This window comes from Protomyctophum parallelum, assembly GCF_964188405.1.
Source record: "Protomyctophum parallelum genome assembly, chromosome: 14".
NCBI classification, from domain to species: domain Eukaryota; kingdom Metazoa; phylum Chordata; class Actinopteri; order Myctophiformes; family Myctophidae; genus Protomyctophum; species Protomyctophum parallelum.
Genome location: NC_139709.1, coordinates 30,070,266 through 30,087,620, shown reverse-complemented (window position 1 = coordinate 30,087,620; position 17,355 = coordinate 30,070,266). Strand labels below are relative to the sequence as shown.

The 17,355-nt window shown below is 43.0% G+C and overlaps 2 protein-coding genes across 5 annotated transcripts in view; both read right to left on the bottom strand.

Moving 5' to 3' along the window:
- Positions 1–387, bottom strand: part of LOC310870929 (solute carrier family 12 member 7-like) — a 52,242-nt gene extending 51,855 nt beyond the window's left edge. For both annotated transcript variants that reach the window (XM_083782307.1, XM_083782308.1), the window contains exon 1: positions 336–387. The gene's annotated coding sequence lies outside the window, so the exon portion shown is untranslated. The remainder of the gene's footprint in view (positions 1–335) is intronic.
- A 4,111-nt stretch (positions 388–4,498) lies between these two features.
- Positions 4,499–17,355, bottom strand: part of xrn1 (5'-3' exoribonuclease 1) — a 38,371-nt gene continuing 25,514 nt past the window's right edge. Inside the window, exons 24-41 of one of the 3 annotated variants that reach the window (XM_083782176.1) lie at positions 17,041–17,187; positions 16,671–16,760; positions 16,072–16,207; positions 15,427–15,483; positions 14,586–14,718; positions 14,283–14,352; positions 13,834–14,023; positions 13,149–13,238; positions 12,755–12,841; positions 12,102–12,140; positions 11,176–11,256; positions 9,667–9,816; positions 9,375–9,507; positions 7,639–7,820; positions 7,243–7,356; positions 6,958–7,063; positions 6,467–6,651; positions 4,499–5,968 (exon numbers count right to left, since the gene is read on the bottom strand). In XM_083782176.1, the coding sequence (XP_083638302.1) occupies positions 5,621–5,968; positions 6,467–6,651; positions 6,958–7,063; positions 7,243–7,356; positions 7,639–7,820; positions 9,375–9,507; positions 9,667–9,816; positions 11,176–11,256; positions 12,102–12,140; positions 12,755–12,841; positions 13,149–13,238; positions 13,834–14,023; positions 14,283–14,352; positions 14,586–14,718; positions 15,427–15,483; positions 16,072–16,207; positions 16,671–16,760; positions 17,041–17,187 (2,338 nt within the window). In that variant the 3' untranslated portion in view covers positions 4,499–5,620. The remainder of the gene's footprint in view (positions 5,969–6,466; positions 6,652–6,957; positions 7,064–7,242; positions 7,357–7,638; positions 7,821–9,374; positions 9,508–9,666; positions 9,817–11,175; positions 11,257–12,101; positions 12,141–12,754; positions 12,842–13,148; positions 13,239–13,833; positions 14,024–14,282; positions 14,353–14,585; positions 14,719–15,426; positions 15,484–16,071; positions 16,208–16,670; positions 16,761–17,040; positions 17,188–17,355) is intronic. The other 2 variants (XM_083782178.1, XM_083782177.1) reach the window with 2 other exon arrangements.

The window sequence follows — 17,355 nt, the reverse complement described above, 5'->3', positions numbered from 1 at the left end:
ATCAATCAATCAATCAATCAATAACCTAACCATCAGCCATATAGGGCAGATAGAAACTCTCTCCAGAACTCACTAATGTGAGAAAAAGCGAAAGACAACAGACGGCACACTCAGTCCCTCCTCCGAGGAGTCACAACACAATAATTCAAGCGGTCATGCAAGTTGTAGCTGGTTGGAATGACACACATTGTTATGCAGGCACCTGCTATAACATGCCTCAGTCTGTCTGAAGCAATGCTTGCTCTAAATGTTTGTATAATGTAATATATTCAAGTGGAGCATGCAAACATGTCAACAAACAAAGAGGGGATATTTAATTCAGCAGGGATTCCTACCAGAGACAGGTGATGGCTCCTCCTCTTCCACGTCCCTGAAGACACTACCCAGACTGGCCCTCCCGGAGCTGCCGGCGGCCGCGCCATCTTCCACGGGCACCACAGTGAAGTTGGTGGGCATCTTGAAGTGTGTCTCTTTTCTCACAAGAGCCGCTATATGGCAAGTCACTGTTGACGAGCTCCCTGGAGACAAAATGTGACCAGCCCTGTCGAGCCCTCAGTTCCACAGGAAACAAGAGTGTCCAGAGACAGGGGTCCAGTCACATGGGGGGCCAGGCTCGGCCGCCTATGACCCGAGTGAGTGAGCACAGTGCTCAGACTCACTCTCGCAGCCACTTTGAAAACATGGGTAAATGACACATATTCAGTCCATTCAGTGTCTATCTGTGTGTGCACAAAAAAGGTGTGCTCCAAAGTTCTCTCTTAAGGCTCTAAACGCAGGTTGAACCGACTCCTCTCCTTCCACTCAAAAGGCAGTCCAAAGTCCAGGGTATATATTGTCCTTGCCTTGTGTTCTCTCTCTCTCTGTCTCTTGTCTCATCGTGTCTCTCGCCCTACTTTCGCCTACCTCTGGGCCCTGCTACAACTCTTGTTCCATGTGACCCTGTAACTACCATATAAGGACTAATGAGCTTCCCTAAAAAGGAGTGCTCTGGAACCCCTCCTACTCCTTCCTCTAAGACCGCCCTTCTCACTTTCACCTACCTTGTGTACAGTACCTAAATGCACAAAAGGTATAGGGAGCAAACCTTGTTAAACTGCTGTGTACCTACGAAGGAACTCATCAAAGCCCTACCTTGGTTGAAACGGAAACGATAACCAAGATTTAAACACTACAATTAGACAAAAATACAAATAAAATAAACAAAAAATTAACACTTTCCTTCCAGAGTCTCTTGTGCTGCTAGTTACACCTCCCTCCTGACTGACATCAGCCTAGCAGTTTCCGTCTGTTCTTGTTCAGGTAAACAAAAGGGTGTTTCCTTTCCCACACTGCATTATGGGTAGTGTTGAGGTGTTCATAGCATGGGAAGGCATCACAGGACACAGTCACACACACACACACACACACACACACACACACACACACACAAACACAGGGGAAAAAATCTGTTAAGGACACATTGGATGTTAAAGACAAATGAGAACCACGTTTTACTGTAAAACTAAAGCACACACCCACATCCCCCTCAGTGCAGTATATGACATCAAAGGAAATACACACAACACCAGGGACATAACTGAGCCTTGAATTGACAATGGATGAAAACAATAGATATACAGTCTGTAATGGAAACATTGACAACAAAGACACTATAATTCTGTACAAAACTTTCTTCAACATGTAAACGTATTGAAATTCAAAATGAATAATTAATTGAAAATCAGATCAAGATCAGAATGATATAAATTAGTCGTAGTCTGCTTTAAAATAATCAAATTAAATCTAAACAGCTTTTTGTGTTACTTTGACTCTTATATTGCCCTCACCCTCAGACTATTCTATGACATATACGAAAGTAAAAGTCAGATTATAAAATATAGACCATGATACAGTCATACAGACTTGATCCCAAGGCTATAGTGTATTAGTCTTATCTGATAGTGCAGTGCTCCTGCGTGCAAATAGAAAGGGTACAGTAGAAGGACCAAGATTGATACACTTCTTTATCGATTCTAACAAGAGATAGCCTACAAAATGTCATTAGACTCGATAAAAGACATCGGTCTTGGTCCAATTATTAATGCTACACTTCATAGCCAAGATCAATTCAGTAGCTCACGACGAACTCACTTACATTGCCCATAGATGGAATAAAATAATAGTTTCACGTGATTTCATCATGCAATTCTTTCAAGTTAGCGACTTGCGAACTAGTTTAAAAGACAGTTCGGTAAAATTTGCTTTCAAAGGGGCAAAACGGTGTCCTTGTTTTATTGTATATGAATACATACCGGACTTGAATGTCTGTTGGTCTTTTCAGTTCAAGCTCCTCTCCAAGACACACATGATCATTCACATGCTCCTCCATCCACAAACAAGTTGGAGAAGTCAAGTCAGTCCAAGCTTATCAGTAATGATGCTGTGCTGCCATCTGGTGGCCATATAACTGGTTGAGGAGAACACATTTCTCCTTCCACATGAGTTTCAAATGTAGTCCTACATAGGACCAAACAGGTGTTGCAGACAAATGAATTAGTTCTATGACAGTCACAGACTGTTCAACTTCAGACCATGGTTCAGACAAATTGAAACACCCGTTTGGCAGCATGGCAGGTTAACCGGAGAACTCTCCCGTTTTCCGACTCGCATTCGTTTGACTTCACCTTTATTTAAATTGCATTGACTTGAGAGAGAGAGGATAGTTGTTTAGAGTTTACACTAGATGAAGTAGCTTAAGTGTAAACACCAAAGTACCGAAACAATGTAATTTACTAAACAATGTCCTGAAATATAATTTGTAGGCCTATCATCGGTATTCACATACTCACCTTTTTATCATTATCTTGGCAGGTGTAGAACTACCAGCCTGTCTGTCTGTTTCTGTACAGCTCGGAGTCACTCTTGGCTCACAGCTTTCAAATGCTTCTGCCATACATTCTACATTTAACGTAGCATTCAGTTCAGTTGTCTAGCTTGAAAAGTAGACCCATACATGTATAGACTAGTCCACCTGTATTTCAGAAAGTTATTAGGATGCATAAGAACATTTACAGTAAGACAGTTATGAAACACATTTTAATTTTGGCAAGTCAGGATACATTTGAATAACTATTTGCATAGCACCTTTCATACATAAAAATGCAGCCCAAAGAGCTTCACATTAAAATGGCAAAAATACAAGAATGTCAGAATAAAAACTAAAGCAAAGTTGGCAAACGGAAACAGTTCTCGCTCTAGTGGGGACATATATCACGACTGGAGAGTTGACAAAAACAAAACATCCATAATGTCAACATGTGATAACAAAAGATTAATTTTATTAAATGTATATGTACAGCCCATTGCTGCATCAAAACAGGGAATCAGCCATGATGTTTCGATTTAATGCCTTAAATGTTTCAAAAATACAACAGGTACAACAGGTGTGCTTTAAATCACAAGTTAAAACTTCCCCTTATTGCACCAGAACCCCTTATAGACTCCAGTCCCAGGGTCGGTGGTGGGCCGAGACACCATGCCCCCTCCCCCCACACATAAAACAAAACCCCCTCAATCTGAGGGCACAGTGGATGCAGTTGGGTCTCTACAACTGCTTACATCACTGGATTATCACCACCACCAGCAGCAAGAATGGGGGGGCAGGGGTTAAAATATTCTACAATTTAAATCAGGTCTTGAATGCATGCGTGCCAAGAGAATGTCTAGATGTACAGAATGTTTTGTGTTTTGTTGCCCAGTGAAACAGATTTTCTACATATACCTTTAGTTGGTTTATTATTGGCTGGCCTTTTCTTTGTGTCTTTATACGTTTATCACTTTTCGTGTACCGAATTGTTGAAACTTTTACCACTGAGTCAATAGAGCACACCTGCTGCAATTACCAAATTCATCCACCTGGCTTACATAAAATAATTAACTAATGCAAGATCTGTACATCTTTTTTTTTAGGGGGGGGGGGGTCCACATTCTAGCAGTATGAGCATTTTTATCTGGATCAAACCCAAACTGATAATAGAAAATCAGAAGTTGACCCTTCTGCTATGGCTTGTGTTAACGTAATATAGCATCCTGGTCACATACTGGTGGACATCGGCTGTGTGCTTGCCTTGGGTGTCTTGCCTGGTGCAATCATTTTTGTGATCTGCTTCCAAACTTTGGATTTGTGTAAAATAAACATTTTCTTGCTATGCCCATTAAAAAAAAAAGTATAAAAAACATATTGTGGCTTCCAAAATGAAGGCAACCAAATGTTTAAGCTGTTAAGATGTTAAAATCTTAATTAATTCTGTCAAATATTTGTTAAATAGGTTTTTCTGTCTCTCTCTCTCTCTTTTTGTTTACGTATGCACTATGCAGTGCAAGTATGCAGTATCAGTGTTACGATACTATGATGGGTCAATTTCTACCACAGCTACTACTAGACATCCCTGAGAACCATATTTGAGCGGTTGTCAAAAGAAAGAAAAAAAGTATACAATCTCTTCCCCCCCCTCCCCCCCCCCCAGGCAAGGGTTTAATTTTTGCTTCATGACATCCCTGGCTAATGCAAGATTGGAAGACCATCAACAGACAGGGTCTGTGTTGCCATGACAACCCTTCATGGCGCTGTAAGGAACAACTGCGGTCTCAGTCTATCACTGAGCTGATTAACAGGACAATTCAAAACTAGCTAATAAATGTGCAGTGTTGGGACCGTCATAAATGCTGTAAGGGGAAAAAAAAAAAAAACTGCTCATTGAAAAACTTTGATCAGGTCATCTTTCTAAATTGCCCACATAAATCATTTGCCCAAGGACATGTTGCATTGACACAGGAACAGAAAATAGATCAGACTTTCCATGAAGGACTGACGATGAAAAGAAGCCGAATGCAAATCATTTAGATCCATGTCCCTGTATAAATATGGTTGTTAACCTCTCTTCAGCCATTTGGTAAATTACAAATAATGCTCATTAAAATGCATAGTGAACGGAGAAGGCTTTATGCACTTTAAGACAACCTTTGAAAATAACTGCCCCGTGGGAAATCTACTCGGCTGACCATTTATTTTTAACTTCCCCTCGTCACTGGACATTATGGAGATTGGAGCTGGATGAACGTTGTTTTAGAAACAAAGTAGTAAGCATGCGTAATCGTGTAAATGTTAAAGCATAAACGAGAGATCCTGTTCTTCATGAGAGCTAATAATTAGGGGGAATCCATCCACCACACTGCAACGAGAGGGTGCAAAGAAATGCTGAGGATGAGGTCCGGAACAGGCTGCTAAATCCTGATTTATATGGTTAGCTGCGTGCTGGTGTCGCACACGGAAAATATCGGATCTACAAGCTCACAATGCATCGTCATGACCAAGTGAAGGCAGATGGGCTCATGAAGGCAACTTACCAGAAGAAGAGATCAGTAAGTTTATGGCTGTCAAAAGCACTTTGATGCTTCCGACGCTGTATAATGAACGTCCATGTATACTGGGACATTCTTAAAGAAAAAGACAGACAGCAACGATGCATACCGTTTGACAGTGATAAAGTCGCAGAGTGTGAAACTCGGGAGTGGCACACGTTAAAAACTTCCCAAACTACCAAACGAGCATATAAATATTCCCTCAACGCGAGATGGCTCGTCACTCGGTGACTTTAGCTGCCTCAAAGTTGACCGCCAACTTTCTGTGCTTCCTTTTGGAGGCGGAGCTAGGGGTGTGGCCTGTTCCTGGGGTGTTCTGTCGCGGGGGAGGGGTTTGAGGATTAGTTGTCGTGGCGACGGGCTCAGAAGGACTGGGTTTGGACGGAAGGGGCTGATCGAAATTGCTGCTCTGTGGTTGGCCAAGCTGTTGACTCTGAGCGTGCGATTGGCCGGGGTGCTGGTTCTGGGTGTATTGGTGCGACTGGTTCCTGGCCACGGTGTGGGCAGCGCTGTAGAACTCTCTGGTTTCCTGGGTCTTCTTGGCTGCCGACACCCTCTTCTTGGTCACCTTAAGTACAATTTTGAGGTATTCGTACTTTACTTGAGTATTACCAAATTCCAGTGCTTTTACTTCTACTCCACTACATCTCAGAGGCAAATATTGTACTTTTACTCGACTACATTTATTTGAAAACTTTATTTACTAGTTACTTTGAAGATTTGGAATACTTACAGTAACCACATCATCCCTATAATTTAGGCCATTTGAAAATAGCCCATCTACAAGCTCACAATGCGCCGCATCGCCTCGCATTGTGATCTTGGAGATCTGCTACTTTCAAAAGATTTTTTTATACATTTGAAAACTTGAAATGAGACATTCTGCATAATGAGTACTTTCTACTTTTGGTACTTTAAGTACATTTTGAATTCCGGAGTAGTTCTACGTTGCAGTATTGATACTTTTAATGTAAGTAAAACAATTGAGTACTTTTTCCACTAAAGGTATCGCCAATGCAATTCTAGTGGGAAATCTAACTAAAATGTATGTCTGCCCCGTCATTACCTGTAAGGGAACAAACTGGTTGTGTGAGCCAATGGGCAACGTCGGCGTCGGCGCTTGGGAGCGGGCAGCGCCAGGGAAGGTGCCCACCCCTCCTCCATAGTATGGCTGGCCCTGGTGGTGAGGGGGCAGCGCCATGCCCCACAGAGGGCCAGGGCCGTAACTCTGAGGAGGCAGCAACAGTCCTCCTGGGGGGAAGAGAGGGGGCACGACATGACATCAGAATAAGGGTAGGCATACCTGCAGTACTATTGGCCCATGTGAGAGTTTTATACATACCAACAGTCCTACAGTCACGAGTCCGACACCCTACCCCAAACCCTAACCTAACCCTAACTCCATGCTGAAGCCATGGGTGATTTGTAACCGGCCACGGGTGATTTGTAACCGGCAGTGCATGTCGGGAGCGACGGTGTTGTCGGACTCATGAACTGTTGGGACTGTTGGTATGTCTAACAAACGTATGCGCCCCGTTATATACATGACAAACGCACCTGATTGGTTGAAGACGGGGGGCATCGGCCCCATGTGGGGTGGCCTTATCTGTCCCATGCCAGGGAAGAGAGGAGGAGGGAGGGAGAAGCCTGACCCCACCGAGTTCTACACACACAGCAGGTTATGTGGTTAGAACCATCAAACAGTTGGACAGAATAGAGCAGTGGGAGGGAATCTCCACCACTAAATATGTACTGGAATATACATGTATACTATGTTACTGTCTCAGACGCACACGCACACACACACACACACACACACACACACACACACACACACAGTACCAGTCTTTGGAGGGCAAAGAGAGCAGCTTTCTCCTTGGCATCATTTTCTGATGGGCACTGTGGACCATGGACCATCAGACCGCTGGACAGCTTAACCTGGCATATAACCAGTCCCTGTAGAGAGAGGCAGGACAAGTTTTAAACTTGGGCTCATAACTTTCATTGGGGAGAGATAGTAACAAAGACCTTCCCTGAGAGAAATCCAGCACCCCATGTAAGCCATGAAGTGCTGGATATGCCTCGAAAACACACACAAAAAGTTGCAATAATGAATGAATGCTGCATGCCTTGATAATGTGTTAGGGCAATAATGAAACACCTGTGCACAAGGTTCAAAGTTGAACAAAAGGTGCCACCATCTCTGTTGAGTCCATTTTCCACCACTGGCGTGTTTACCTGTCTGCCGTTGTGTAGGTAGGTGAAGTCGGGCGGGGCCATGCCCAGCCCTACACAGATGCGCGCCAGCTCCGACGACACACTGGGCATCATGGGGTTAACGGGGGGGTTCACAGGGGCCACCGCTTGCGGAGGAGGGGGCAACACCACCTGCTCGCCCTGCGGAGAGTTCATCTTCGCCGCTGCACAGAGGAAAACAAACAAAACATCAAGTGTTTTGAGTACACCGAGAAATAGCAGCGGTATATTAGTCTTTAAAAGGGAAAGCAGTTCTATGCTACGGTAGTGGGGGGGGGGGGTCGGGGGAATATCGCTGGTTTAAATCAAGGACCATGCGCCTAAATGTTGGAAATGTTCATAAATACTGGCAGGATATCCACTCCACCTTGGAGACCATTCTGTGTTTTAAGATACCTCGGACTTGTTCCTTTTTATTGCTGGGATATATCCCTGAAGAGTTTCTAATACATGATAAATATTTAATCAAGATCCTCTTAGCAACAAGTAAGAAAGCGATCACACGACCCTGGTACCAACAGGACCCACCAACGAAAGAACATTGGATGGACATTACTGAGGAACTGTACGTTATGGAAAAACTAACATTCATACTTAGACTACAAGAGGATAAGTTCTATAAAAAGCGATAATGTATGAGGATTTCAATGAATGTGTCTTGTAATATGAATAATGCAGCCTTGTTTTTGTTTTTCTCCTTTTTCTTTTTTCGTATTGTCTTTTTTTGTTGTCTGTCTGTCTTTTCATCAATACAAATTAAGTGAAAAAGCCTGACACTAGTCTGAATTTTAATTTCGTTTCACTTCCATTATAGACTGAAAGCCCTCCCCACGGCAGCAGTCTATGGGATGGGTGTCGTCAAAGCGGCAGTCTAACCTGTTTGCTAACCAAACAAACACAGCCAACGAGCGCTACTAGTATGTAAACAAAAGCGGTAAAATATGTCGGATGATGATGTTTATAAAACCTCTCGTGTAAATCAGCTTACTACTTGGCTACGTTCGGATTTCCGAATGTCGCTGACACCGTCGTCGGGAGAGACTCCAGACCTGAATCGCCAGAACATATTTTCTTAATGGGCGTGGCTAGAGATTCAGGGCTGGAGCCAGGCTAGGTCCACGGGTGAAGAGGTAATCTTGAAAAAACAAGAAAGTGGCCGCAAGTGCGGCACTAGCCCCTCCTATGTCCAGCTTTGAGGGTGTGTACACACAAACATTAAATGCCACTGAAAATGAAAGGCCATTTTTTGTGAGTGGCAAGCAGGCCGGAATGAGATAATGTATGATGATAAGAGCAGCCCTCACTTCACACGGGTGTGATTTTATTTAGGACGCAAGAGTCAGACAAGAAACCCCAAATCAATCAAATAAATGAGGTCTAGCAAGTAGCAACCTAGACCTGGGAATACAAATGAACACAAGTGACAAGCTGGAAGACAAGACAGCCAATGAAACCACTGGAGTATTCATTAGTAGTACTGTTGTTTCTACTGCCATTTTGGTTTTCCCATCTGAAAATAGAAACCAATAGCTCCATCATCCCCGCGTCAGGTGGAAACCTTGCATGACCCAAAACCTTTACTTTTCAGGAAAAGGAAAAAAGAACCAGTTGTGTACTGGTGTTGCTACACCGAAAATAACTGAAAGCTTGCAGATCTGCCATTTGTTCAGTGTACAACGCTTTGGAGCTCCAAGAATAAATCAGGCATTACTACTTACCTAATTTCTTAGCAGATCTTCTCCTGTTCTGTTGGCCTCCAGAGACGCTGACAACGGCTGGGTCCTGGAAGGAAGGACTTCCCGTCCCAGAGCTGTCGATCTTTAACATCTCCTTCAACACCATGGTCCCTTTCTGTGGCAGGGGGGAACAACAATTCACAGTTACACTACTATGTCATACCCGTTTAACATGCATCATTACAAACTTTCAAACAACAAAAATGGCTACTAAAATCGCTGACTCGTGCACTGGTCGCTGGAACATGGCTGCTAACTTGGTCACTCTGCTCACCATTGCAAAGGACTGTGGAGACAGCGGGCCATCTTGACTAGTTGACTCCTGTGGAGAAGGGGGAGGGGGAGGGGCTGGGCTCTGCTGGCTGTCCTTGGAGATGTTGAGACTGGCGATGAGCACGTCAAACTCAGAGGAAGAAGAAGAAGGCTGGGGGAATGAGAAGAAAGAAGAAAAAAGGTGATGGAAAAGCAGAGTGGAAAAAGCAGATCTTCCACTGTTCACACAGAATGTCTGCGTTAACCCATTTAGGCCTGACCTCAAAATTAAAAAAAAAAAGATATTCGAAATCCTCCAGTTTTCTGAAATAAATATTTTCACGATTTTTCAAAAATAGCAGACCTACAAGCTCGTAGCGCGCCACTCGGTGGCGCGCTATGAGCTTGTAGATCTGCTATTTTTCAATAGCTAAATTATAACATAATGTTTAAAACACCAAAAGGGGTTCACGCCCAAAATGGGATTAGGCTGGCTGGCCACCAGCCGCCACACCAACCTCTTCCCCACCCATCCCCATGAATTGAATATGAAGGACGCCAATGGAAACAAGTCAGACTTTCTTGGGCCACTTCACCCCTTTTGCAGCCAGAGCTCATTTCAATGATGTTTGGGAGACAAGAAACACTTTCCTGGGGGTAATATGTGTTTTTAGATATTTTAGTATTTCAAAAGTGTCTGTGGTGTCATGGACACTGGTCTAAGTGCTGGATTACTACAATGACCATAATGCTTTGCTGCACTCGCCCCACCTTGTGGATAGGGGGAGGGCTGTCTTACTGTAGTCCAGGAAGGAAGTGAGACCAGTGTCTATGACATCACAGGCACTTTGAAATACTAAAATATCTAAAAACACATATTACCCACATAAAAGCCCCAGGAAAGTGTTTAGTGTCTCCCAAACATTAAGATATGGATGCAAAAGGTGTGAAGTGGCCCTTTAAATCCTCTAATCAGAGCCTTGTGTTGAACTGTACTTTCCTGTGTTAATAAAGTATTCAATATAATAAAAATCTAATAATAGTAATACACAATAAAATACGCTGCTGGGAAAATCCCAGCAACACTATCATGGAGCAGTGCCTCGTTGGCACTGCAGTTCTGATATTTCATAATCATTGATTTTTCTTAAACCCCAGGGGGGTCCAGGGGGAAAATCCGCAACATCAGAGTTGGAACCGGAGACCAATTGGGTCTCCATTGACCCGCTGAGCGCTGTTCAGAGGTGGACAGCCACCTGCCGGCGGGGGCAATGGGGCTCAAGAGGTTCCCGTTTATTTTGAACCGTTTTTTTCTTGTGTTTTGTCTCTTTGCTCTTCCTCTCTCTCTGTACCCCGCCACCACCTCCATTCCTGAAAACTATGAACAATCAAGCTTTCACCAAACATAATTACACACATTTTGCAGCTGTAAACCTGTGATGCAGCAATAAAGTTGAGCCTGATGGTAAATGCAGAAGCAAAAGAGTTTGCAGTGTGGTGTGTGTGTGTGCATGTGTGCGCGTGTACCTACCTTGTTGGGTGTGTTTTGGGAAGGGAAAATGGAGGATACGTCATCGCTTCTTTTCAACAGCCTGATGCCGCTGGATGGGACCTGAAAGATAGCACAGATTTGCTTCTAACTACACACATAACACGCAAAAAAAAAGAAAAACACACACACACCTACTTACACATAAGCCTACAGATTCATACTTAGTTGTGCGCTGGTGTTGCACACCAAAGATAGCAGATCTATAATTGTGATCATGATTAAGTGTGTACGGTACCCAAGTTAATTTCACAAAATCTATTTAGTGTTCACCAAAGTTCTCTAGATACTGGACTGAAGCTGTCTGCACACTGCTGCGTTTTTAGGATTTTTGGCTGTGTTTTTCTGAAAAACGCATACAGTCTGCAAGGACCTGTACTTTGTAAACACAACAAATCAAAAACTTCAATAAAATAATACCATATCATATCGATTCTTCAAATATTAAATGTTACCCAACATTAAAAGAAATGAATTGATGCAGGGTGATACAATATTGATACGAGATGATATTCTTGTGCCCGACTACCACAATCATTTTACGTCAGCTCACAACAAGCCAACTAAGATTAATGATATTGGCAACTTTGTTTTAGGGTTCAATTGTGCTTTTAGCAAGACTATATGTACATTGTTTGCTACCATTGAATAGCACAGAGTTAGAAGCGCTTGTCAACAGAAACACAGCATGTTAAAAGCACATGCTGTTTAGCTCACTCTACCTTCATGTTGAGGGGTAAATCGTTTCACATTTAGGTGACTTCATCTATATACCTGTGAACTATTTAATTAGAAGCTGGAAACCTTGGAATTGCACTCTTGGGGAGGAAAACTGTGTGTGTGTGTGTGTGTGTGTGTGTGTGTGTGTGTGTGTGTGTGTGTGTGTGTGTGTGTGTGTGTGTACTCACACTCACAGATTTGTTGGGGGTTACGTGTTGGTTCTTGCCCTGTTGGGAAAGAAAAAACAATAAGAAAAGGTCAGAAAGCGAGCCGATCCAACCATGGCTGATATTAGACAATAGACATGCCTGCCATACTGTTGATTTCGTTAACTAAAACTATGACGAAAAATGTTTGTCGACTACCGTTTTACACTGAAACCCCCCCCCCCCCCCCCCCCCCCCCAAAAAAAACTAAGCCATGATGACTAAACTATATTGACAATTTCATCAACAAATAAAAAGTAGACTAAAATGTTAGTGAGGGACTAGTGGAGAAGAGATCAAGTAGAACAAGTCATTTTATGCTTGGTTGCATGCTGAAAATAGCAGATCTACAAGGCCACAACGCGTCGCAGCGTGTATAAAATACAGAAAGCAAATACAGCAAGTGTAAAATCAGCCATTACGACACTGTCAAGGCTTGCCAGAATACATTTTAATCTAAATCTACAGTTGATTTAGTCGACTAAAATCTTATGATATTTAGGTGACTAAAACTGGACTAACACTAAAACATTCCAGGTGACTAAAATGTGACTAAAAAGACTATGACTAAAACAAAATCTGCTGTCAAAAACAACACTAATGCCTGGTGTCTTTGTGCGTCAGTGCACACTTACATTGTTGTGCCAGTGCGTAGGAGGCTTGTGTGGAGGGCCAGAGTTCTGCAGGGACTGCCACACATTACTATACTCCTCTTCTGAGGGCTGGAGAGAGAGGGAGGCAGGAGGGAGACAAACAAAAGCATCATTATCACATCATGAGGAAAAGTTGAGGTGAAAGCATGAATGAACAATTCACTCAATTGAATGACCGAGTATTATTAAGGTATTTGGGCTGCAGAGGTTGGTGTTTTTAATTATTCCATTTCTACCTTGTAGCCGATCTACCTTGTACATACTGTAGGCAATTTAGGACGAATTTGGGATAGGAACGTTAGGGTTTAACTGTTGGGGGGGAAAGCATAACGAGTGCTTGGTGGAGCCAGCTGGCCAAGGTGGGAAGTGTCCCTACCTTTCCCTGTTGTTTATGGTTGAGAGCCTTAGGAGGAGAACTTCTGTTGGCCTGAGAGTCCGATTTCATCACCACCTGCTTGCTGTTCTGCTGAAGACACAAAAGTGCAAACGATAAATTAATGAAAGAAAGTGGGGGGTTAAAAGGCTAAAAGGCTTTTTTGATTGTCACTCATGGTAAACATCGAAACGGAAGAAGCTGGAACAATTGGATCCTGTGTGTGTGTGTGTGTGTGTGTGTGTGTGTGTGTGTGTGTGTGTGTGTGTGTGTCCGTGTACACTGTACACATGCGTTTGTGTGTATGTCTGCCCTCGGGCATGCATGTATTAACCCATTTAGACCTGAGGACGCATCTGTGTCACCTCATAGCTTGATTATTTTAATCTTTAGCGGTTGAAAAATAGATGCTAATCTTTGATATTTTTTCACAGTGATCATTTGTAACTCAAACTTTAGCTTCCAACATATTGTTGTTCCCTGGAACAACAATATGTTGTTCCATATTTTCAGATGGGGGCCAAATACAGATCATTCTGAGGGTTCTTGACATGAAAAGGTTTGAGCACCAGTGGGCACCACCGATACGTTTTTTCAGAAAACCAGGAATCAAGGATTTGAAAGACATTTTGTAGAATCTGGTCTCGGGTCTAAATGGGTCAACTAACACTCCTCTCTCTCCTCTTACATGTGTGGGTATGAAGGGCGACCGTGGCGAGTGGTTGAGTCCGGCCAGCTGTCGGTGTGAGGTGGGGGTGGTGGCGGGCTGCGGCTTGACGATGGCGGTGAGCTTGTGGGAGCCCTGCTCCACCCGGGTGCCGTGCGACAGGTTGATGAGAGCGCAGGCAGGCAGCCGGTAACCACGGCTTGGAGTACACCTTGGGAAGACACACACACACACACACACACACACACACAAGTAGATCTTTAATACTGGTATTATATGAGCAGTGTTGGAATGGAGTGTTGGAACCCATTTTGGGCGGGAACCCCTTTTGGTGTTTTAAACATTGTTATAATTTAGCTATTGAAAAATAGCAGACAGGCATGCTACGAGCTTGTAGGTCTGCTATTTTTGAAAAATCGTGAAAATGTGGCACAAATCTTTGAATACTGTATATATAAACATAGCCGTACCTGATGGTAAGACCTCCTACAAACTCTTCATCAAACACCACCTCATAGAGAATCTCTGCCTCACGCTCCGCTGAACACACACACACACACACAGTTACACGGATTAAAGCAAAATAAAATCTCACAACGTTTGCATGACATTTGATTAGTTGAGTTGACCCCCCCCCCAATCGAACCCATTGATGCCTAAGTTGCTGAGTGCCGAGTGTCTTTGGTATGCCCCGGCTGGGGGATCGAACCCCCGACCTCCCAGTTTCAGGGCGGACACTAGTCTAACCACAAGGCCACTGTCTGGTGTCTCACCTCCTTGGATGCCGATGACGCTTCCTCTGAGACCCAGTGGGACGGTGAAGCTCTCCCTGATGTTCACCACACGGTCAAACAGGTGGTAGTCCGCCTCTGCATCGGCCACCACGCCGTGCTGCTGCTCTAAGGGCTACACACACACACACACGCGGATAGATACTCACGGAATAACGCTAAAATAAAATCTCTTAACCCATTTTGGGGCGGGAACCCCTTTTGGTGTTGTAAGCATTATGTTATACTAGATTTTTGAAAAATCGTAAATCGCAAATCTTTGAATATATATTCTTTCGGAGCAAACGTTTTAACTCAAATCTGAGGGGTCCCTGAAACAACATATTTTCAGATGGGGGTCGGCGGCCAATTACATATATTTTTTGGGGGTCCTTGACATGAAAATGTTTAGGAACCACTAACATAGAAACATGAGGTTTTTCAGAAAAACTGTCAGGATTTAGAAGACATTTGTAGAATCGTATAAATGGGTTAAGACTGAGAATGTAATGATGATGATTTAGGCCGACCAGCTGTAGAAATCGTGACATTTCCGAGACAATTCTTGTTTCTGGAAGAGAGCAGCATGCTTTCACAGAAGACACGCTTGGCTTCTATGGAATCCAAATGACTGAAATCAGTCGTATGCCGCATACCTTTTTGAATGGCTCAGTTCTCCAGATAAATTCACTTTAGTGATGATCGCACCATCGACTCAAGTGTAACCAAAAGGTCACAGCAGCAAATAGCAAGATTGGATTTGAACACATCCCTTCCAAATGTCCCACTGTAGAAATAGTGCGATGGGAAACAGAATAGTTCAAACTAGCATAGTAAGACTCACCCTGAACAGGAGATGAGGCTTGACTGTCACCCGCACTTTCTTACAGCTCTTCTTCACCTGAGAGAGAGAGAGAAAGAAATGAGTGAAATTACAGAATGGTCAACAGACTTGAAAGAACAATTAAGGTAGTGTAAGTGATTTTCGTTGGTTAACAAACGTTTTAAAAAGCTGTATATTGTGATAGTACTCATTGCTATAGTCAGTGTGTTTGTTCGGTAACAGGAGTCGCCATGTCTCTCCAGCTTTTTATTAAACAGAAAATGCAGAAACTGAGGATAGAGAACGCAGTCAGGATACAGACTAAACAAGTGGTGACACAAGGAAATGAGCAGACAAAATTGGAACTGGAACACTATAAAAATTAAGCTCATAAATAGCTACTGGCTCCTGAATGGCTGACATTTTGTCAGACCTGAAAATGTATTTTCTGTTTATTAAAGAGCTGGAGAGACAGGGAGACCCCCGATACTGAACAAATACACTAGATAGCAATGATTAGTATTGATTACTATCAGAATATAGTGATTTAAACTTTTAACAAAAAACTTTTTGTTTTAACCAGAAGATATCACGTACCCTACCTTAATAAACAGAACGATTCCAGTGACAGTAGACAGGAGTTAACAAACATGGTGTGTCTTATACCTTGACTCTCTCCACCTCTTCCTCTATTTTCTCCACAATGGCAAAGTCCAGCACCTGGAGGGAACAGGACGCACGGCTGATGGAGCTGGCTGGGAGACTCTTCAACCAGGAGGAGACCTCCATAACCTTCTCTGCACTGCGTGGGGAAAGGAGTGGCGTACTCGTCATAATCTAGGAGGCCATGGTCTTCAACTGAACAAATTATTTCCAAGCATAGAAAAAATAATATCGTAAACTAATGGCCTAAGCCCAAAGTCAATAATTAAATAAAATAAAAACGTTTATAACAATTTATGTCTATTAATAAACAACACTGTCTGTCAGTTATGTAACATATAATAAAATTACATTGAATTAAATAGGATTAAACCTTAGACTTAGGCCAATTTACTAACTGATTTACTCCTGATGACGTCACAAAACCATTGACTTAGGCCAATTATTTTGGCCTAAGCCACACCCATTTTACTAGAAGGGGTGGGATCAACATGATCCTTTAAAATTAGGAGGTGGCCCCAAAATAATCCTCAAAAAATGAGGTTAAGAAGGTGACGATATGTAAAGACTTGACAAAAATGAAAAGTATGCATTTCTGATACCTGTTCTGATCCTCGCCGGGCCAGATGTCATCTTCATAAAACACGTCGTCCTGGCTGTTTCTGGACACGGCATCAAACACCTCGGAGAACCTGCAGGACAGGAACACAACACATGATGATGGTGGAGATCCTGGCGGTGAACTCCCTGATAATACCAAATACTGGAAAACCAATACTGTATGAATCCGGTCTACATCCGATCTACAAGCTCATCTACGAGCTTGTAGGTCTGCTATTTTTTTTAAATCGTGAAAATATTTATTTCAGAAAACTGGAGGATTTAGAATATTTTTTGAAATGTTTGAGGTCAGGCCTAAATGGGTTAAACAAACAGGTTCAAGTGGTTAAGTCTTACACCACACACACACACCTGTCCAGGTATTCAGCCAGTAGTTCTTCCACAGCAGAAGAGTATAGCCACTCCTTCTCCGTCCTCTTGGTGTAGCCAGGAACCTCCTCGTTCTTCTTATTAAACTTCATATTCAAACCGACGTTGACCTTCTGCTCCCCGCAGGGACTGCAAAACAACAGGGAGGAAGAAGACAAAATGAGAGCGACGGCGACAAACAATTAAACTAGAGGAGGGGCACCGTTTGAAGCAGCAGTTACAGATATGAGTGACGAGCACCGAGGCAATGAACATATAAATGTGTGGGAGTGCAGAAAGGAAAAAGGAAAATGTTAT